Source organism: Cydia splendana, chromosome 15 (genome assembly GCF_910591565.1).
Source record: "Cydia splendana chromosome 15, ilCydSple1.2, whole genome shotgun sequence".
In the NCBI taxonomy this organism is placed as follows: domain Eukaryota; kingdom Metazoa; phylum Arthropoda; class Insecta; order Lepidoptera; family Tortricidae; genus Cydia; species Cydia splendana.
Genome location: NC_085974.1, coordinates 11068669 through 11092366, shown reverse-complemented (window position 1 = coordinate 11092366; position 23698 = coordinate 11068669). Strand labels below are relative to the sequence as shown.

General features: G+C 41.8%; 1 protein-coding gene across 6 annotated transcripts in view; it reads left to right on the top strand.

The window, feature by feature from the left end:
* LOC134797623 (protein split ends) overlaps nucleotides 1–21578 on the top strand; it is a 125019-nt gene extending 103441 nt beyond the window's left edge. For 3 of the 6 annotated variants that reach the window (XM_063769941.1, XM_063769943.1, XM_063769939.1), the window contains 10 exons: nucleotides 74–9744; nucleotides 9875–10014; nucleotides 11084–11148; nucleotides 11559–11630; nucleotides 13523–13632; nucleotides 13869–13984; nucleotides 15986–16146; nucleotides 16995–17195; nucleotides 17727–17885; nucleotides 18359–21578. In XM_063769941.1, coding sequence (XP_063626011.1) covers nucleotides 74–9744; nucleotides 9875–10014; nucleotides 11084–11148; nucleotides 11559–11630; nucleotides 13523–13632; nucleotides 13869–13984; nucleotides 15986–16146; nucleotides 16995–17195; nucleotides 17727–17885; nucleotides 18359–18490 — 10827 coding nt within the window. In that variant the 3' untranslated portion in view covers nucleotides 18491–21578. The remainder of the gene's footprint in view (nucleotides 1–73; nucleotides 9745–9874; nucleotides 10015–11083; nucleotides 11149–11558; nucleotides 11631–13522; nucleotides 13633–13868; nucleotides 13985–15985; nucleotides 16147–16994; nucleotides 17196–17726; nucleotides 17886–18358) is intronic. The other 3 variants (XM_063769944.1, XM_063769942.1, XM_063769940.1) reach the window with 2 other exon arrangements.
* Nucleotides 21579–23698: the final 2120 nt, after the last annotated feature.

Below are 23698 nucleotides of genomic sequence, written 5' to 3'. Positions count from 1 at the left end.
TTTGTACGGTTTATTTGTCTAAAGTGATCATTTTATACCCTCGACAACCATATTAATCGCCTCTCAATTCTAGGAACGGCATCGAAGCGCGAGCGGAACGACACGGCGGTCGCGATCGGGGTCTCGCAGCGGGGTCGGGGTCCCTCCGGCGGGCACGGAGCGGCACGGCGCGCGGCGGCGGCACCGGCGGCGGCGCGACGGCTCGTCGTCGCTGGGCTCCCGCGCCGGCACCCCGCTGCGCGACGAGCCCGACGCCGCGCCGGCCGAGCCGCGCCGGCCGCCGCGCGAGCGCCCGCCGCTGCCCATGTCGCTGCCGCTGCCCAAGTTCGCCGCGCAGCTGCTGCGCTCCGCCGCGCCGCAGCCCCGGCCCTCGCCCCAGCCCGCGCCGCAGCCCGCCTCGCCGCCGCGCCCGCCCTCCGCCTCCTCCTCCAGCGGCGGCGAGGCGCCGACCGAGCCCTCGCTCGAGGAGCGCATCCGCAGCCTCGACGAGAAGTACGAGAAGTGGAGCGGCTGTCGCGCGGGGGCCGACGCGCCCGACCGCTCGCGGCTGCGACACCGCCTGCTCGACGTCGACATCAACGAGGTGAAGCCGTCGGACGTGGTGCGCTCGCTGCTCGCCAAGCGCTCCGTGTTCGACGAGGACTCCGAGAGGCTCGAGGGCGCGGTGCGCGTGCCCAGCCCGACCTCCAGCCCGCGAGCGCGAGCGCCGCCGGTGGTGCCGCGCGCGCTGCGCTATCCGTTCCCGGTGCACCCGCCGCCGCCGCCCACCACTCCGCCCACCCCCGGCCCGGCGGCGGCGCCCGAGCCCGACTCGGACGCGTCCGACCGCCCCGCGGACCCCCGGCTGAACAGGCCCGAGAGGACATATCAGCCGGAAAGATTAGGAAAGTTCAACGAGAGTGATTACAAGCTCGAGTCGAGGATCCGACTCAGGACCCCCTCCACGGATAAGCTACAATCTGATGCAAACGACAGGAAACCTTCGCCGAAGGCGGATCCGGACCGAACCGATCTCGACGGAGAATCCTGGAAAGATGTAGACAGAAGAAAACGAGATTTCCTCTTCTCTACGAGGGAAATAGAAAGAAAACTATCCGTTGATCTAGATCAGGATGTCAAAGAAGGCTTAGAAAAAATGGTACACGACTATGAAAGTAAAACTGAAATGAGTGTAATATCTGATACACAAATAACTGAAAACTCGGAAACGAGCGGGGACAAACCGTTGATCAACAGGAAACTCGATCATGTTGATGATATCAAGGTCAAGCGATCTGATAGTTCCAATCTTGGCGAGGTTCCTAATTCATCGCACACATCAGATAAAAATAGTGTTTCATTAGATGATCTATCTGACAAGAAACCAAAGCTAGCTGATATAATCACAGAGAAATTGGAATTTAAAATAAAGACGGAATCAACGATAGAAAAAGAAATTCGAACAAGTTTAGAAAACGAAAGTAAAGTTGCTGATATACTTTTCCCACTTAAGACAGAGATTGAAGTTAAAAAGGAAACTCCAATATCGAATCATATTAAAAAAGAAGTTATAGAAGTTGAAGTTCCACAAAGTAACCATTTAAACAATTTAAATCATTCTATTAAACCCGCAAAGGACTTCTCAGATCTAAGTCAAGAACTGATCAAAGCAACTGAAAAGAATGGAAAAGAAAGATATAATCAAAACATCATCTTTGAAGCTATGCAGAATAACAAAAAATTTGAAAAAGAAAATATTGAATTTGACAAATGCTTAGAAAAGGAAAAATACGGCGTTAATTCGTTTTTTTCTGAAGTAAATAAAGTCGCAGATATTGAAAAATCTATTGAAGATCGCGTGAAAACTGAACGTGACAAAACACGTCATAAAGATCGGCCAGAAAAAGAAAAATACGAACACGGCAGAGATAAAATAAAGAATAATAGAAATGAGAGAGGATTGGAGAAACATGATAAGGATAAAAAACCAAAAGATGACAGTTGCATCGATAAACAACACGCTGATAAAGTGAAAGCAGAGAAAGACGGAGAAAAACCGCCCAGAGAGAAAAATGATAAAGAATCGGAAAAAAATAAACATCATGAAGAAAAATCCTCTCGGCATGACCATCATAAAAAAGATAAACATGAAAAGGACAGGAAAAAAGAGTGCGTCGAGATAGATGTTTTTGCTAAATCAAAAAAAGACGACAAGAGTAAATACGATAGACCCAAGAAAGACGGTGATTTAAAACGAGACATTAAAAAAGAAACTGACACTAAAATGCGGAAGTCGTCCAGGGATGAGTCTTCCCGAGATTTATGTCGCAAGGATTCAACTGACTCGTCAACGTCAAGAGCTTCACAAGAGTCAACGAAACTAAAAGAGTCTGATTGCAATGATAGTAAAGATGAAACAAAAACCAAATCAAAACTTCATAATGATTTGACATCAAAACATAAGTCTGACAAAGAGATGACACTAAAGTTTATTGATCCTTTAAAACTCAATCCAACTGTTAAACTAAAAGCTACTGATATAAAGGAAGAAAAAATTACCATCTTAGAGCAATCTGTAAAAACTGAAAATTCCTTGGAATCCACGTTTAAGAGCAAGCCAGAAATAACTGAAAAACAGCGACATTATTCTCTCGATTCACCTGGTTTTGATGCAAAACGAAAAGAACGTCTGAATTCCTGTTCTAGTTTACCCTCTCAACTTGGACATAAACGTCGTATGTCATCACAAGATACATTTGATTTTCTTAACGAAGATAATAAAAAAAGTAAAAACGAGAATAAAGGTCCCGAACGAAGGGATTCTAAGGATTCGTCACGAAGTGCGGATCGACATAAAACGACTAAATTTAACAAAGGCTATTTCGCCAAAATTATTGAAAGTAAAACAAAGGATGACAAGAAAACTCAAGTAAAACCGCCTGATGAAGAATGGAAAGAAAACAGTGACATAAAAGATCAAAAACAACAAGATAAACCAAAACCACAACGAAAGAGTCCGAAAGGAGATAGTGAAGAAAAACTCAATAACAACTCCGATACTCAACCTGAAGGTTTACACAATGACCTGGATTTTCTTGCTACATTAGAACTTAGATCAAGTGAAGAAGATGAGAGACAAAAAGCTCTTCGAAAAGAAATGAAAGAAAAGAAACGCATACAACAATTACAACAAATTCAGGAACTCGAAATGATGAAACAACAAGATGGATTACAACTTGGGGATAAAAACAAAGATGACAAAAAGCAAAAGCATGACGAAAAGAAAAAAGAAGCTGCTCGTGAAAAACGAATGTCTACTGATCGTAAAAGCAGAGACGACAAAACTGATAATCAAAAGCGGAAAAATCGTAAACTAACACAGAGCACAGATACTTCGGATTCTGATGAACCCAAGAAACATTCAATTTTTGACATTGTTGACGAAGGACCGACCTACATATCGATGTACGACAAAGTCAAAGCCCGCTCGTGCAAAAATATGCAAAAACAAGAAGAAGAAAAGCGACAAGAAAAGATCAAAGCCAAGTTTAGCCAATTAAAGCAAAGTCGCGCTAAACGAGAGGAAAAGAAGAGATCAAGTTGGGATGAAGACAGTGACTCTGAACATGATGGTGGAAGGAGAAGACAGCAAAAACTTTCTATGGACAGTTCCTCTGAAGAAGAACAGGTCGCTTTTCAAAGTAAGAAGCGCGAGAAATCGCGATCTTTTGATTATGATCGTAAACAAGTTAGTGAATTTTTAAATATGCCTAGTACTGAAGAAGACACACAAAACAAACTGTCCCGTAAAAACTCGAGATCACGTATTATGTCAGACACATCAGATGACGAAATGTCTAAAAGGAGAAGTGTTAGTAAAAGTCCAAATTTCCACAACGAAGTTAAAAAAGAGCGTCTATCTGACTCAGAGTTACTTAATAGTAGGAAAGACGATAGTATAACTGTAGTCGAATCGAGCTATGATAAAATAAAGAAAACCTCATTAGTTCAACTATTTGGCAAGAGTGATAGTGACGACAGCAAATTGAAATCTAGTTTAGGGACTGAAAACGAGTATAAACCGTTTTTTGCTCCAAATTGTAATGATCTCTCTTCGGAAAGCGAGTCGATGGCATTGCACAGGCATTCTGGAGAAGTCCGTAAAAAACATAAAAAACGTCAAAAGAAACACAAATTCTCTTTTTCCGACGATGAAACAAAAGGTGAAAATAATGACGGTAGTTCTAAACACAGACATTCGGATAAAGTTCGACGTCACAGCAATAAAAAGGAGAAAAGGAAGGATAAAATTCGCGACAGCATGGAAGGTGATGAAAGTCGCGACGACAAAAATAAACCTAGAAGGAATAAAACTTTGCTCAACAACTTCTCTGAAATAATATCGGATAGCGCATCAAATAATACTAAGAAAGAAGGCAAAATGGAAGATATTTTTGGTCCATTGTCTGATGAATCGGATAAAGAGTCGAAAGGAAATATACATAAACAGAACTCTTTACTACATGACTATGACAGCACCATGTCCGTGTCCAACGACAATATGAACAAGCTAACATCTGATGAGACAAGACAAAGAGAAAAGGATGAATTAAAACGCAAGCGAGACAAAAAACGAAAGGAAAAACGATATTTTTCGAAAGAAGATGAGAACAGTTTGGATGTGGATGCTGTCAGTAAAGCTATTGAAGCGAGGCTATTTGCAGATGCAGTAAATGATGAAGATACTTGCATCCGAGCAGCGTCGCCCTTGGAAAGCGTATCTAAGAATGAACGAAATGACGTAAACTACATGGATGAAGACTTAGTAATCGAAACGGGCATTAGTGAAGGTACTGATAATATGAAACGAGATTGTAGAGAAAAGAAAAAGAAAAAGAAGAGAAGCAAAGAAGAACGTCAAATTAGAAAAGAACATCATCTGTTTCACAATCATAACAAAATTGACAAGTCAGATCAAATTATGTGCGTTAATTCAACGATAACATTATCACCGAAAACGTTATCTGAGATTCCTATGCCAAGTGACCCAGAATCAACATCAGCTACCAACAAATCTGATGACTGTGTTCTGTCTGAAACACATAGTTTGCCGAGGTTGTCAGACAGCCCAGTAATTGTAATTCAACCAGATGATAATGCTAATACGAAGAGCAGTAGTTCTACTTGCGATGAAATGAAACTGATGTCTAATGATTTCCCCACCATAGAAATTGATAAAATTCCAATGCCAGCGTCTATTGAGCCAATAGTTCAAGATATTGGCGAAATACCCTTACCTGAAGACCCAGAACCCGTTAAACATACAAATAAATCCGATAACGTAAGTCCTTCCTTTACACCCATAGAAAGTGACGTCAGTGAAGATGCTGTGCGAAGTATATCCAATTTAGAAAAAGAACCTGATAAGAACAACGACAAGACGGATGTGCTTGCTTGTCCTGTTGAAGAGAAAGTTACAGAGAAACCCAGGGCTATTATTTCTCAAGAAGAAACTGCTGATGCTGTTGCAGCACTATTAGGGGAGAGCTTTGGAGAAAAAGAAAATTCGTTTACTTATGAAGAAAACGAAAATAACTCTACACATCAAATTGAAATTGAAAGTTCTAATATGGAAAGTGAAAATATACCCGAAGAAGATGCAGAAGAAATGAGACAAGCTGTCCAAAACTTAAATGCCAGCGAAATGGAGAAACCTGATACACCTGTTTCTGACAATGATCTTAACGACCTTTTAATCGACACTGACACGGAGGAGACCGAGGAAACTGCACAAGACGCTATCGAGAGGTTACCAGTGAATATAATTGCGACTAATCAATCCCTAAATGCCAAAACCGCTCAGGCAACAGTGTCTACTGGTGTAACTTCTGCGACTTCTAATGTAATTATTTCTAAACCAATACAGACTATGCCTGCTTCGGAACCAAACGAAACTAAGGCCAAAGCAAGCGAAGCCGATAATAAATTCCCACAAGTAAAAAGAGAACCTACCCATCAAATGACGTCTACGGCTACTCCTGTGATAACATCTTGGACACTAACAAATAATAAGCTGATTGAACCACATATTTTAAATATACAGCCAAATAAAATCGTGGGAAGAGATGTAAATGAAAACAAACCTCGCCATATAACAGCTAACATAGTGCAAATAAAAGCTCCACATAGCCAGAATTTACAAATCAACAACACAAGACCAATCATTTCTACTAACAGGATGAATGCTCCATATCAAGTAATTAATCATGTGATTCGTCCTCAGACAAATATGCAACCACCTACAATAAAAATACCAGAACCTCACATATTATATCAAAAGCCGCAAGGGATAGTCATATCACCTCGACTATCAAATGATCCTCGTCTGCAAAGTCCGAAGGCGAGTCCACAAGGCCGCGATGGCATGACATCGCCACGACTCGCTAATATGACAATATTGAGTACTTCTCCCCAAAACTTAAATGTTGGGATGGCATCTCCTAATACAATACAGCAAAGATCTCCTGGTCAAGTCACTGTAGTACGAATGCAACAACCACCTTTAAGTCCCATTCAGGGAGTGCACATACAACATGGCGCTCGAACAATGGTCTCGCCTAATCGACCTAACTCTGTGTTAGTACAAACTCAAGGAGCCCCAATACATTTCAACCGATTACCTGTCACGCCAGTATTAGCACCAATTTCCAAACAAATAAATGTAAACAACATTGTTGGCCATAATAAAGCAATTGGAGTTAACACATCTACGTTGCTTCATCAACATAAAATTATTGCAGAAGATGGAAAAGGCGATCAAAGAACTGGACTCGATCATAGCAATACGAAAATTATTTTGTCGCCTACAAATTTACCACCGAGCACTAATCCTACAGTAATGGCCCAAAATCGTCTAATATCGATGCAAAATATGCATGGTGCAACTATGAATTCACCTTTAAATATTTCCAACAACAAAGGAATTATCACCAATGTGAATCATATGTCTGAAAAGCGAGAAAATTCAACGCAGAAAATCGACCAACATAATCATGTGTCATTTGGAACGACTCCGGTTTTACACGTCAGTGGAATAAATCATACATCAGCGACTATAATTCAGAATCCGTCGAAGTCAGTGATGTGTACAATTCAAGAAACTACTGTAAGTAGAGGGCTCGGCTCAAACGTAATTCACACGATCAACACGCCCAGAGTGTTAACGTCAGCACCCATTACAAATGTTATTCAAATAGACGCTAACAAACCACCTGCTTCAGTATTATCAATGGCCACTATTCGACCACCGACTGTGCTTACAAAATTAGAATCTGCCAATACCGGTATTACGACGAGCACTCTTACTAATGTCGTGATGACGCCATTGTTACTAAAAACAAGTAATGCTCCTAGTATTCCCCGAATAAACATAAAAAGCGATATGAATAGCGATGTTCATTCCTCAATGATAATGCAAAATCATTTGACTCGTGACAAAGTAGAAAAATTTAACGATAAAGAAATAAATTGCAAACCTGTAATGACCACAAGCGATGTGCAGGAGAAACAAAAAGATATAATATCAGCTAAACCACCAAGCACGCCTATAGAACTCAATGCTAAATGCGAAACTGATTTTGAGGAGTTATTAAAAGACACCACTAATGAGATTAAAGTAACTAATGACCCAGAAAAGAAGTTAGAAATTAATGTAGGGAAAACTGTTACTTTATTCACTCAAACTCGTGAGAGACGTGACAGTATTGATTGTATCAAGGACATGCAAAGACCTGACGTCCTTACTCCTGAATCAACTGCCTCTGAGGGGTCTGTGAGCTCCCAAAAAGAGACAAAGCTCTTCAATGATATTACTGACAAAGAACAGACAAATATTGGTATCCTGGAGTCGCCCATCGATAAGAGTTTAAATGAAATAAAGAAAGAACCATGTGAAGACATAAGTGAGATGACCAAAAAAGTCAATCCAATAAATGACATCTTTAGAGCATCGGATAATTTGTCTACATTTCCTAATACTAATAAAACCCCAGAAGGAAATAAACTTTCATCACTCCTTTTGCAAGAACCTATCGATAACCAGATAAAAAGTATTGACGAGAATGATTCATGGAGTGCCAAAGACGTGAATATTGAATCGGTTATCAAGAAAGTTGATTCTTTGTGCAACGAACCATTTGAAGAAAAGAAAGATGAAGTTAAATCTGAGACAGACATGCAATCAAAAACTGGTCCAAATACTTCCAATTCTTCAATTGAGTCTATGCCCCTGCCCATTATAGAAACCGTTAAACCCATGGACACTGAAATAGTTACAGATATGACAGATGGCTTAATAAATACAGAAAAAACTACTCCCAGTAAAAGAGGCGGCCGTAATATCAGGGGCAAACGATACGAAAAGAACTTGGACAGAGTGCAGACTCGGCAGATCTCCAAGCCGACTCGGGGAGGAGCGGCAGCCAAGCGAGGAGGTAGAGGTAGAACGAAGGTCGACAAGAAAATCAAAAATGCACTCAACACTATATGTAATAATATGCCCGGAGATGTATATGACTTTCATGAAGACTCTGGAGATGAATCTGCAACATCACCAAATAAAGCCGAAGCACGTCCAAGACTAATATTAACAATCAAAAGTCCATTGGGTCATTCAAATGCAATAGCTACGTCAACTCTTAGTATTGGACAAAAAGAAGCGTTGAAAAATACCGAAAAGATCCCGAATAAAGATGAAAAACAGGAAGACTTTGTTTCACCGTCTCCGAATACACGGAAATCTAGACGGTTACAGGAGAAAGACGTTCAACGTAGTACAGTCGACGACGTGATAGACGACGTCATAAAGGGTGGAACTACACCGACAAAAGCTGCCAAAGAGCCTAATAAAAAGAGAGCGACAAGGCAAACTGGTGCTAAGACGAATCAGCAGGATAAAACAACCACAGCTGACACCAGAAAATCTCCTCGAGGCACGAAACGATCTCGAGATAGAAGTCTTTCTTTCTCTGATGCGTCAATGGATAGCAGTGATGAAAAGGTGACCAAGAAAGAGGACAACGTGAAAGATCCCAAAATACCGAAACTAGCCGAAACTTCGGCTACGACAAAGCCTGAAGCGGAGACTGAGGTCTCTAAACCTGCTATCTTGCCGGTTCACAACCCACCGGCCACCTCGATTGCGCCCGCCGCATGTCAGCCTGTCGTCGCCAGCGCGTCAGTTCCGAACCACCTGCCGGTGGTCAACAACGCTTCCATTGTCCAGGGCTCATCGACAGTTAGCAAAGCTCTAAGCAACCCACCCATCATCAACACTCCAGCGGCTAGTGGCTCGCTCGTCATCAACTCGCCCGCGGTCAAGCCGAACTCTCATCCCGCGCCCACCCCCATCATGAAGCCACCGAAGAAGATGATATCGGAAAAGCTGGCCATCGAATCCGCCGCCACTGCTACCGCGGCATCGAGCATAGAGATCCAAGCGGACAGGGCGCCCGCGGTGACGGACAAGCACGTCCTGCCGCTGCGCGATGTCCGCCAGGAAGCGGAGATGGCGGCCGCCACGGGCGAGGGCGACGCGTTCGGCCGCCGGCCGGACGGCGCGCCCGGCGTGCCCGGCGTGCCGGCCGCGCAGATGATGCCCGTGGGCGCCACCGAGGCCACGGACGACCGCGTGCAGTCGCCCGCGCTGCCGCACCGCCTGCCCGGCTCGCACCGCCCGGCCGACCGAGCCACACCTGTACTCATGAGGTGACCATTTCATATTTACTCATATAATCCACGTAACGTAACATAACCGGACACCCGGTAATGGGGTAACATGTTCATTTTGAAAGATTAATAGTGATGCAATTTGTGTAACATATGCGCTAAATTGCAGGGCCGGCGAGGGCGAGGGCGCGGGGCTGCGGGCCCGCTACGGAAACGTGGCGAGCCTGCCGCGCGGCGCGCACCTGCCGCAGCCGGCGCCGCACCTGTCCGCCAAGCCGCCGCAGGCCGCGCCGCCTTTACACCACCCCGGTAAGTGGTAAACTGGTAACCGTAGTGGTAGCACATTCATTATCGTCTAATAAATACCCTCCCTCCCTCTGGGGGTAACCACGCCACGGCACTATCACATTATCAACTTAAGGTCAAGATAATTCGAACGAGCTCAAACTTTATGGGGTTGCGTAAATTTTTTTTACAGAGTTCCGATCATCTTTACGCCTATATTGCATTGTCATCAGACTTACATAACTATGCACAACCTAAAAAGTAATTAAGAAATAGTTTGCAGATTTTGAAGAATACTTATTTATTTTAATCTTTATTGCTCAATACATGAAGGTACAAATGGCGGACTTAATGCCTTAAGGCAGCGGTCTGCAACCTTTTAGCAGCCAAGGGCCACATAGTACTTAACGAAGTTAACGCGGGCCGCACTTTGGTAACTTTGTGACTTTATCAGACATTGTCGTTTGTCAATATTAATATTACATACAAAATAGCCACGGAGAATTGGAGGCCGCAAGCGAGAGGTTCGCGGGCCGCCTGTTGCCGACCGCTGCCTTAACCCTTTAACAGGCTGACATTTCAAAAATGACAATCCAATGTCCGTCTTACTCATCGAAAATTGAACACATGTTTGAAGTGCCGTATGTGGGAAATATATATCCCTTAGCTTGGTAAAGGGTTAAGGCATTCTCTACCATTACATAGTTACAACTTTGCAAGTTAAATAATATATAGCATATAAAACTATCTGTCAATCACAAACATATGATTAATCAGCGATTACATACAGTTCGTTTTTTTTAGCATTAGAAAAAAAGGTAAACAATCTTGATGTGTCTTTTAATTGAAAAACACGTTTTAAAAATAAGTCACGGCAAATGTGTAACAATTATGAATCTAATACGATTATTTATATTCTTCTGCTTTCAAAAATAATAGTTACTGATTTTTAAAAAGCTTATTTCAATAAAAAGACATGTGAAGATCGCTTACCTTCTTTCTATAATAGTAAACAGACATCTGCTCAGAACTTTAAAGTTTCTTACCTCGACCATTTCATGGAAATTTGTAACAATTTGTTAATTTTTTGAAGGAGCCGCTTCCCGAGGCACCATCACCTGCGTGCCGACCATCAGTCCTCAGGGACAAATAGCTTTGGTGAGTTCGCCCTACCCATATGAATAACCCGCCTTATTAGTTATTATATGATACATGATAATTATTGTTTTTCATTATATTTGTAACTCTCATCCAGAAACAAACTACACTACTAACCTGATTCAATATCAAATTAAATGTCAAATGAATCTAAACAATCGAAATTTCGTTATCGACCTCTCTATCGCTCTTGCATATTCGAGGGATAGAGGCAAACGAACGAATTGAAGTTGTTCGCCCTCTGGTTTCGTATGGACGGTAGCGGCGAATTCCTGGTTGCATGCCATTCCTTATTATATTTCTGGATAAGTTTTATGAATGTTGTCTTATGATTATGATGATCACTTTAGAGCTATTATAATAAATTAGGTGGCTTATAACTGTAATTTTGTTCATGCTGCTCGGGATAGTCCGTCGATTTAGTTAGAAGTCCTCCGCCTGCTCACCAACATACTTCTCCAGTTACCCCGGTATACCCTAATGTAACTAATTTATGCGCTTTTACACCTACACTTGTTGACAAACATAATATTATATTCGTTTGACTGTATATACAGGGTGTCCCATAAGTGACACGTCACAGTGACACTGGAGGTAGACCAAGCCAAGAGGACCCAAACCAACTTCACATCATGGTATAATAATATACTCCGCCTGGTACTCTATTCCGAGATTCGCGTATGACCTAACTGACACGGGCCTACGTCATCATGCTGTTTACAGGTTCTCAAACTTTAAAATGTGGGAGAATTTTAACCAACGGTGAAAATTATTATTAACGGCATTAATTTTAAGTTATTCATGTAGAAACATAGTAAAATAAAACAAATCTAATGTATTAAATTAAACTTTATTTATCTATACAAGACAAACGTATGAAAAACTAATTCACAGTTACACATTAATAACCAAGCTTACGACGTGAAAAGTTTGGAAAACACTGCGACTGCTGACACTGAGCGAGAAGGAAATAACAATTAACACGCGTTCGACAAGGATGACGGTCAGGGCATGAAGTTATCTAGATCCGAATTGTCAAATGTGACAGCGCTATCCTGTGTTGCCAGTAATGTAAATAGAATTACCCGAACGTCTGAAATTTCTTTCGTGAATCGGAAGATATTGCTAACGAATAATTAAAAATGACGTGTTATTGTAAAATTTAAGATAAAATACATATAAATGAAAATTATAAAATTATACAGAAATATTGAAACTTATTAACCATAGGTACATTTACCCATGTAACATGTTATGTTGAAATAAAGTGGCAATGTTATTGTGACGTAGGCCCGTGTCACTCTGGGAATAGAAGACCATGTTTTATTACACCATGCTTCACATGACCCCAGTAAAAGTGGCACGGTTTTCGAGTTATTGCCAAATTAAGGTTTTTCATGAATTTTGACCGTTTTTAACATTGTTAGTGCCAGTGTGCACTCGGAAAGGTCTCGAAGTTAGTTTTTTTTATGTGTACTGCATCATGAATAGTTAATTAAGATAACAGAATAGGTATTTTATCGATAAACAATGTAAAATGCAAAAAAGTACTGGTTTAATCTTGAATTAAATTCACAGCAAATCATTAATTTCGACTTTGCCCACCTGTCAAAAAAAAAAAATTACTAGAAAAGTAATGAGCAAATAACGTCAAAATATTGAGCATGTTATGCAGATTCAAAATTGAGACCTTTCCGAGTGCACACTGGCACTAACAATGTTAAAAACGGTCAACATTCATGAAAAACCTTAATTTGGCAATAACTCAAAAACCGTGCCACTTTTACTGGTGTCATGTTAAGTTGGTTTGGTTCCTCTTGGCCTGGTCTACCTCCAGTGTCACTGTGACGTGTAACTTATGGGACACCCTGTATACTAAACACAGACATGTATTTAAGTAGAACTCACAAAGTAGGTGCCAAAGATATAGTCTACAGAGTACGTAGATTTGTAGTAGAGTTTAATGTAGACCTTTTACGAAGTTGGATGTTGACTAAACTTGTTTTAGCTCTCAATTCAAATGTTTGTTCTTGTTTTCGTTTGAATCCTTAGATTGAAATTATAATTGATATCGGGAAAATAAATATGTATTAAATATTGATTTATTAAAGCATACTTACTGGCTCGTTCTGCATCATTAAATATGTTGGTGACGTTATTTGTCACTAGGGTAGGTATTACTATTAATTGTATTTGTGGTTAGTCGATGTACTGTCACCACACGGGATTGTTATGCCATTTAGGGTTCTTGCTTAATTGTAAATTCTATAGCGTAAGTATTGAACAACCAATTTAGCTAGGACCTCTTCTTTATCTTTATCTTTACTTGTACTGCATAACGTGTGGTTCTAAAGTTACGGTTCGTTATTTGCAGAGCGACGGAATGTATCCGCACTTCTCCCCGCAGCATTACCAGATGTACCAACAACACTTCAGAGTTGCGCAGGCACAAGACACCCGGCCCACGCCCTCTCAGTATCCAAGGTAACGCTTACTCGAATTACTCGTGTATTTTTATAGGCTCGTATTTTGGAACATGAAACTCGTTACAAATGATATGGTACATACAATAGAACTAGAAGATTGAAATGAAATGATAAATTTAGGGAATTAGGATTAAACTAAGTAATGACGATTATTTTAAAGAATAAGGATTAGGTAAAGATTGGGGTGTGGGGTTGCAGTCGGGCGCGCTGTAAAACCTGTGTGTGTGTGTGCAGGGTGCTGGAGGCGGACGTGTCGGAGGCGCCGACGCCGCCGCTGGAGCTGCGCCGGCCGCCGTCCGCGCGCGTGCCGCGCCCCGCGCACTCGCCGTCGCCCGCCGACCGACATATCAGTGAGTATTTTACGTCTATTGTGCACTGTTCCGCCCGCCTTTTACAACAAATGTAGTTTTGTATTGTTGTATCTTCACCAATTTTCATTTCTTTGGAGCTTGAATCGTTTCAAGCATTTGTACCGCATTATAATATATTTGGAGATAAGTTAAGATCGCACGGAAAATTGAGTACAAACGTTAAACAAGTGGTATTACGTTACGTATAAATTGTTGGAATCACTTAAAAGTTTTTGCAAAGTAGTTTTTCATATTTAATTAACATAATCGACCGTTTTTCGGAGTCTTGCCAAATTACCCTTAGTTGCATTGTAAACCGTGTACGAAATGATGTAAATTTCGGATCAGGAGTTTCGAAGTTTACCGAGTGCCGTTCATCAGCTCGTCTAGCGTGATCGATGCAACTGGCCCTTAGGGTTCGTTAATGCATCGATTAGTGATTAGCGTGAGTTCCTACATTTGCTACAAGTAGCAAAAAGTACGAACTCGCACTTAACAGTAATGAATGTGTAACAGGCGGTCAGGATCGGGAGGCGAATTTACAAAAGCTATACTATTTCAGTCACGACGCAGATTTTAATAGGTGAGCTTTTGTTTATGCATATTACTTGACAATATCTATACCGTTTCGGTAAAAAGTAGTCACTGAAATGGATTAGCTTTTTGCATACATATTTTCAAATATTATTCACGCCAAAACCTAGTCGAGTTTAGTAAGTTCAGGCACGTTTGAATGTGATATCTAAATTTTAATAATACTCATTTACTCAAATGGTTTAGATTTTGTCGCGATATATTTAAACATTAATGCTCTCACAATACCTAGTCGAGCGGAGTCTCGCCGTCATTGTTCAATATTATTCATCGAGTATTATTTGTATGACACTAAAGTTCACTGAATATTGATTTCAACAATAATTTTTTTACTAAATTACTTTTCACCTAGTATTCATGTAAATTGCCAAAAAAGTAGTTTAGGTTAGTTTGATCTGCAACCTCCAAGAAAACGAAATGTTGCTGGAAAAGTGGGTTAGGTTAGGTTAGAACTGCGACCCCCAAGAAAACGAACTGTTACCAAAAATGTGGGTTAGGTTAAGTTAGAACTGCGGCCCTCAAGAAAATGAACTGTTGCCAGAAAAGTGGCTTAGGTTAGGTTAGAATTGCAACCCCCAGGAAAATGAACTGTTGCCAGAAAAGTCGTTCTATGTAAAAAAAAAGTCGGGTCGCTGTTTGGTCGCAGTTCACCTAACACGCTCTTCCTCGCTTCGCTCGTCGTCGCACCTATCTTGAACTCCGTCAAATGACTAGACGATATCGTATTAATAAATATCTAGCAAGTTGAATGATTTGACCAAAGAAATGTACTCCAAACGTTGTACTATGTAGTAATAATCTACTTAACAATAATTCTATAATGTAAAACGTTGTCATGATGAAAATTTGGCGAATGTTGGTTGCCAAAGTAAATCATCTGCGAAAAGTTGTCTGGCAAGTGAAATTCGTACAATAAAACTTCGGAGAAAAGGCAGAACACCGTAGTAAATCTTGGTCCTTAAATAAATCATCTACTTCGTTATGTACCAATGTATTATAAAATACAGTCGACTTATAATTGTATTACGATTTCACATTAAACATGTCCTAATAAGAAATCTCACCTGATATAGTTCTTAAATGAAAAAAAAAATTAGGCATTTTTAAGTAATTAGCACGAACGGTTAATTAATACAATACAATCGGAGTCATTACTAAAATATTATTCAAGTTTAGATCGCAACAAACTAGCATTTGTAGCAACAATATCCATATTAATTTAGCCAACAAAGTCTATACGATTTCAGTAAATTTCTGTACTGTAATGGATTAGGGTTTGGTCAAGTTTTGTCCAAACAAAAGCTAATCCAGTTCAGTTTGCATCTGGACCTTATCAGTATAGGCTTTGTAAATTCGCGATCGGGAGAGTGTGGTGGTGTGTTACAATGTGGGTGTGTTTGGTTGCAGTGTACGCCGTGGGCTGCGGGCGCTCGCCGCCGCCGGCGCACGGCGGGGGCGGGGGCGGGGGCGGCGCGGCGCGGCGGGCGGGCGCGCTGCCGCCGCCGCCCGGCCCGCCCATCGCCAGCCAGGTGCCGCGCGAGGCCGACTCGCTGCAGATGCTGCTCAGGGTATGTCTACACCATGCTACACTACACTACATTACACTACACCCCACTACCTACACTCTACACTATACTACACTACACGATGCATCTTTTCATACCTCTGAAGCGTAATCTATGGTAGAGTCCGCGGAGGAGCGGGACTGGATCGTTTAAAAGTGAATTGTTCGGTTGATTCATGTATCGTCAGCCCGGACATATATAAGGATGGAGAGGTAACTAAGGATAAAATGACGTTAACCAAATAGTTTCTTAAAAATTATATCATGCAAAATCTATTATTACTTCCAATTCTATGAAGCACTTTGTATGGGTAGTTGACAAATTTTTAATTAATGAATTATGTTTTAAAACAAAGTAGTCAAAAAAATACCGACATGAATATTTTTCTAATGGAACTTTTCTTTTTGATTCCTCTACTGGTGGTCTAGTCTTCGTTCATTATTTTTCAAGGAGAGTCTGCGAAACACTGAAGTGACAGTAGCGACATCGCTTAGGGCGTCCGATTTTATCACAGACAAGACATCCTCCAGACTGAGCATAGTCGCGCTACCCCCTCTGTCGCAAATATACGGTAGTTTTACTCCATTTTCGAGTCAAAGTGTCTTGTGTGACGTCACGGATCTTTGAACGGACCAATCACGGCGTGGGACTCGCTCACCTCGTCCCCTGCACCCCAGTATTTTTGGCAGCATCGGTTTCATGAAATAATTGCTCTAAACTCCGTCTAGAGGATTTCTAGTCTATGGATTTTATAGACCATAGAGAGTTACAACATCTCAGATACTGCGAATTTAGTGGAACGATCCCTTCTATTCCTTACTCCCGAGTGACATGTTATTTGTTCCCGACAGCGCTACCCGGTGATGTGGCAGGGCTTGCTGGCGCTGAAGAACGACTCTGCGGCGGTGCAGATGCACTTCGTGGGCGGCTGCATGGACGTGGCGGGCGACACGCTGCCGCGCCACACGGACGGCTCTACGCCGCCGCTGCGCATCGCGCAGCGCATGCGCCTCGAGCCCGCGCAGCTCGACCAGGTGCATCGCAAGATGAAGGTGCGTCACTAACCTCAATACTCAACATTTAAAGAGTCCGCATCCGTAGCAAGGTCGCCCGAATTTCACATTCCCAAACGGAGTTTCGTTCTCATTTTGAAACTACGTGATGGATTGTAATGAAGCTTTGCACATAGGTACAATGACTGCTTATAAAACAAACGAAATAGATCAAGTGTTTTTTTTTATGAAAACTTAAATATTTAATTCGCTTTATTTTTTGAATAACCAAGTTTCAGATCAATCTAGCTTTTTAAAATGAGAGCGTAACTACGTTTGTTTGGAGTGACGAGCTTGCTGCGGATTCTTTAACTATAGATGCAGGCAGGCAAAACTATGCAGACAACCCAATTCTTACTAAGTATCTCAATTTAACATAAGTTTGATTTTACTGTCTACAAAAAAAAAGTTTTATTACCAGAAAAATATACTGTTTAGGCCAGCCATTTAATTACGTCCCTAAAATGTTTACAACGATGACCTAATTTTATTGTATAGATTTTCCTTATGTGACGAAAGTATGTATTACAGATGGAAAACGAGCATTGCATTCTACTGGCGCTACCGTGCGGGCGCGACCACATGGACGTGCTGCAGCAGTCCACCAACCTGAGCGCCGGCTTCATCACCTACCTGCAGCGCAAGCAGGCCGCCGGCATCGTCAACGTCGCGCCGCCCGGACACCATCAGGTACAGGTCCACCGCCCACCGGCACCGGTCAGCCCCGTAGTACATTGTACGGCCCGCACTTGACGCAAACACTACTCGATAACATACACTCATGGACAAATTTAGAGGAACGCAAATAAAGACTAATTACTAATTTTGAAATTACTTTAGATGCTGTAATCCAGTAATTAAAACATTTCATATTTTTTTTCACCGTACCAACGCGAGGAAAATAGTAACTGTAAAACATTACACGTCAAATCTAATTAAACACGGTTAAATATGTATTTTATGACTACTTACGACACGTTTACTCTTTAAACTTTTGACATAGGCACGGAGAGTAGCACCATATATTATTTACTGTAAAATAATTTTCGAATCGCCTGTAGAAATGTTTCATGGGTCTTCTGAGGCAATATAGTCGGTTCGTGCACGATAAACCAAAAAGTCTTTCTACGGAGGGGATATAAACAATGCATCGTTTGTGACAGGCCATGTACACGGTGCACATCTTCCCGTCGTGCGACTTCGCCAACGAGAACCTGAACCGCATCGCGCCCGACCTCATGCACCGCGTGGCCGACATCGCGCACCTGCTCATCGTCATCGCCACCGCGCCGTGAGTGGCCCGCGCGGGCTAGCCCCGATCAGCGACCGAGCCGCGGACCGGTGCCTTCTCCCTCCTAGTCCGCGGCCCAGGCGATCCCCGGATTGACGTACCACCCCGAATATGATGATTGCCGTTTACTAAACCGGAATCCTATAATCAGAAATGAGACTAATGCGCCGATTAGATGATTAATAATAACGCATTGTAAATACGGCCAGGTTGTGAAACTTTCTTAACTTTATTTTTTATCTTAGTTAGCGACTGACCTGGTAGAGACCGTTAAGAGACCGACGTGGAAGCTTTTTAATAGTGGACGGAATGATAAATGTTCGTAGGAATTGAGTCTTAATACCTCTATGAAGCTGAACTATCGTTGTAGTGATGTAACGTTAGTTTATTTATTGTTACGGCGGGGCCGCTGCGATGGCTTCGCCCTGTGTAAACGAACTCTCACATAAATAGGTAAGCCGCCGTCACTTATTTAAGTGCTAGATTTAAGAATTAGCTTATTTGTAAAATACTTTTGTTATGGTCGACTGGGTTCGACGTTATTCGGAGTTTAAATTTATATAAAAAATAAGATAAATAAATGCCCCTCAAGTCGGTTGATAAAAATATATTTTAGTTTTGGGTTCTGTTAGATGAGTGGCAATCTATCGAGCATTTTTTTATTGTTAGTGTATATTGTTATTTTGTTTTAAGCGACTAGGTCTAAAGTAACTTAAATTCTGTAAATACCGAATCTATTCGTACTAAAATTCGATTTATTCGCTTAGATAACGGTAGGTAAAGGAAAACTCATCATTCGAGTGAATACTGTTTATTTGTAAAAATATTAGTCGAGAAGTATATTAAAAAGTAAGGGATAAAAATACACATGGAAAATAAACTGTGATTCTGACTTTTTAACGTAGACTTTAGGTAGTCTTATGGAAAATGAAGAGCAGTGAAACATCACGGCGTGCGTGTCGTGCGGTCCCACGGCACGCCCGCACCGTGCCCATCCTCACCCGTGTCCCCACACCCCCACGTGTGCGGCACGAGGGGCGCCTGACAAGAGACCGGTCACTACTCAACCGTTACCCGAATGCCACGCCGGCCACTGCGAGCGGGGTGACCCGCGGTGACAGGAGTAGAAGGCGGAGCGTCTTCACTCCTTTTGCCGCCGTGTGTAGCATGTTAAGGCGGCTGCGTGACGAGGATTATTTCCGTTGGTTGTGGTCGCCTGAAGCGCACGCCGCCGCCGGCCGCCCTAACTCGCGCACCCATTCCCCGCTCGTCTCGAATTATCGTTTTTCTCAAACATCGGAGGCGTAAGTGTGGCATTCGCCGAACGGTTTGGTAATCTGATTGTAATCATATGTTTAGTTCGTTTTGATGTGACAAATGATATATTAAATCAAGAATGTATTATTTCTTACATCGAAGTATTAAATGATTTAAATTAAATTACATTTTTGATGTTTATTTTTCTTTTTAGATATGTATTTTTCTATGTGAACTGTTATTGAGACTAGATGATTTTAGTACGTGACTTTATTAATGTTGTTGACTATCATGTATTTTTATTATTAACTGCTCTTTTGTCGGCGCCCCGCTGCCTTATGGTCGTCGTCTTGCTGCCACTGTAACATGTGTCGCGAGCCATTCCCATCACACCACCGCAGTTCCAAACAATCACGTTCACAACCGCCGCGGTTACTGTAATGCTTCTTAGCCGATTCTTTTCTGTTTCCCTTGTAACGTGTTGACTGCTAAAACTAACAATATTGTACTTCTCATACGTTTCGTCTGCATTGTGTATACTAGCGAATCGAATTGCACGCATTACGCCTCCTGCCCTCTTGGTTCATGGTAACAAACTCATCGGCATCTCGCATACATTGTATAGTTAGATAATGGTTCGACTGAGCAGTCGTACGTCAAAAGTACAAAATATTTTATGTATGGTAATTTTGTATGTGTAATAAAAATAGAAAGTAATAGCACAGGTAATAATATGAATATTATTTTTAAGATATGAAACCGTAGAATGTATGAACGACATATTTGTTTGTCATGTTTCCGTCGCAAACAGTTCTCGAATTAGCTAGGAGGAACACTAACGAACTCATCACTTCGTCCATTAATTTTAAAAATATAATTTTATTAGCATACAGACACCCAATGATGTAAACTCTATATTTATTCCAACTTGAAGTCCTTATAAAGGAAATCAATGTAAATAAGTCTTCATAAAACTTAGATACAGTATTTAGGCTTCATATTGAAAATTATGAGATAGGTAACAAATGAGAATTATGAAAGAAATATTTATTGATTATCGTAAAATTGGTATTTACTCATTTTCCTTGTTTAACAAGGATGTAGTTATGTTAATAACATAATATCTGCAGCGGATGATGAGTACCTACCTATATAATATATCCACTCAACCCTAGATTTCAGTCTGCCCAATATATAACTGCATCCTTAATTTATGCTACTGAAAAATGTCAATTATTAATATTTAATACTTTCTTAAATTCACTACGCTCCACTGATCGACCGTTTTCATAGTTCGGTTTAACAGTGTCGTTCAGTAAGCTAATGCAGACTTAAGTAATGTATGTGTATGTATGGTAATGTGAGAAGTATAATATGGTTTCGTTAGTAGATTATTCCCTCGTTGGCCGAGCGGCCGGCGCAGCCGACGGCGGCGCTGGCGGCGGCCGCTCGCGCGGGCGCCGGGCGCGGCCTGTGGCGGCGGCTGCCGCCCTTGTGTGAGATATAGAGTTTAAATATTTGTAAAATTAACATTTGATCTCAAGCGTGCAGCAAAAGTGAAAGTGAGAGAGTAAGATTGTTGTATCGCAGCAGCCGCATCCAGACGCCTCCGCTCCCGCCCCGTATCGGTTTACATTATAGCAGAGCTAAGGATATAAAAATATTGTGATCATAATTATATTATAGGTTTAAAATGCTAGGAATTAGGAGTAATTGTATATTTTGTACATATTGAAAATAGTATTGTATCTTACTTCCCTTTATCCAAACAACCCAGACTCCTGCGTGTTATGTACCTCCTACCTACCAATACTATTACAAAAATATTACATAAACGAAGTGTTTTTATTTTATAAACGAAGTTGGAATTTTTTAAGGTGTCCGAATGTCACTAACCTTCAATTCGGTCATCTTAAAAAGTTACCTGTATGCCTGTACCTAGTGATATTTAAATACCTACTACTACCAGGAAACGATTGCGCGCAATCTGCGCTAACTTTGAGCTATCTTGAGCGCTCATCATTAATTTCGGGGGCGTTTTATAAGGCAAGTCACACTTTTACAACACAAGGACAGTGTATTGGCGGATTTGCAGTCTTTCCCGCCCTAGGCCCCAGGCCCTGTAGCCGCCCCTTTCCTTTCTCAGCACCTATCAGATTGACTACATTTTGAGTTATTTCTTGTTAACATCAGCATCAGCGAATTTTGCCACAATTTGCCGCCCCTAATATCTTGTCGCCCTAGGCCTGGGCCTACTGGGCTTTAGTGCAAATCCGCCACTGCTGAAGGATCACTGCACTGAGCAAAATCCCTCGCCATTTTTACACACACAAACAGGTACTGGTCATAAATATGTATACTGGTAATACTCATACCTTCATACCTGTGTTAGCTCGGGGCACGAATACTAATTGATGTTTATTATTAAAGTTTGTTGACGTCCTTGTTTCAAATAAAACAAAAATTGTAGAAATCGGTTCACATGATAAAAAAATATCCGTGGAAAACCATCATACAGTTTATAAAAGTCGCGCAAATTAGTTAGCCAATTTGCCGATAGATGGCGCTGTACACAATTACGCTTAGTATACTTCTGGTTAACCTTTTGGACGCCAATGACCGATATATCCGCACCGCAGGTTCAAGGCCAAAGACTGATTAATCGGTCACAGACCACAGAGCAACATAAGACCTACGTGCATATGCATAAAGTTCATTTTCAGTTGTGACACTTCGGTGACGTGGCGTCCGCGTAACCGCTTTTGTGTTTGACACGGTGTCGAAAAGGTTAAGTCTCGTAATTGTAGTTACATGAGAAAATTGAAAGTTTGTACGGAACCCTCGGTGCGCGAGTTAATCGAGCTCAGTTTGACCGATGTTTTTTAAAATTAGATACGACACTATATACTTTGCCATTGGAAAACCCTTCTGCAAATTGAAGGGTTTTCCAATGGCGCAATTTGTTGCGTGAAGAATTCGCGCCTTACGGCTGTTATCTATTTTACTAAAGCCTGACCAGGCGGCTTAGCACGGTCGCGTTTTTATCCCTTGTCACCATGCCTGTCACGTTCTAACAAGTGCGTAAGTGCGAAAGGGACGCGCATAGTGATAGTCGATAAAAATGGAACCGTGCTGAGCCCGCAGGCGGCTTAGCACGGTCGCATTTTTATCCCTTGTCACCATGCCTGTCACGTTCTAACAAGTATGTAAGTGCGAAAGGGACGCTCATAGTGATAGTCGATAAAAATGGAACCGTGCTGAGCCCGCAGGTGGCGTAGCACGGTCGCGTTTTTATCCCTTGTCACCATGCCTGTCACGTTCTAACAAGTATGTAAGTGCGAAAGGGACGCGCATAGTGATAGACGATAAAAATGGAACCGTGCTGCGCCCACTGTAATATATGATCACGCGCCATATTGCGGAATTACATTGTGAGTAAATTTTTCATACTAAACTGAACTGTCACCTTATACATGAGAATAACAGCGCCCTCTTGACAATATTCATGTCGCAGTCGGATCGTATAATCCACCGTATTACATTACGGCTAGCCGTTTTCAAAAACAGGGGCGTTTTCAAAAACAGGGGCGATTTGAAATGCGGCGGTTTAACGATTAGCCGGATTGAATGCGGCTGAATGAGAATCCGCCGGAATGTATTCGACGCCATACGTTCTTCAACACGGCTAGCCGTAATGTAATACAGCGAGTCATTAGCCGCCGGTTTGACAGTTTTTAGTTCCCATTTTTAACACTCGTGGCGCTGCCTGACAAACGCTGGGGTGTCCATCAAATCTGAAGTTCGTCGGACTGTTTCTTTACAAAAAACATTTCCTTCGCAACTTAACTAGACGGAGCCCCGCTTCGCGGGGCTCCTATTTCTGAGCGGTTTGCCCTTCGGGCATCTGAAGCTACCTAACGAACCTAACCTACCTACCTATTGATTTAGTGAGACG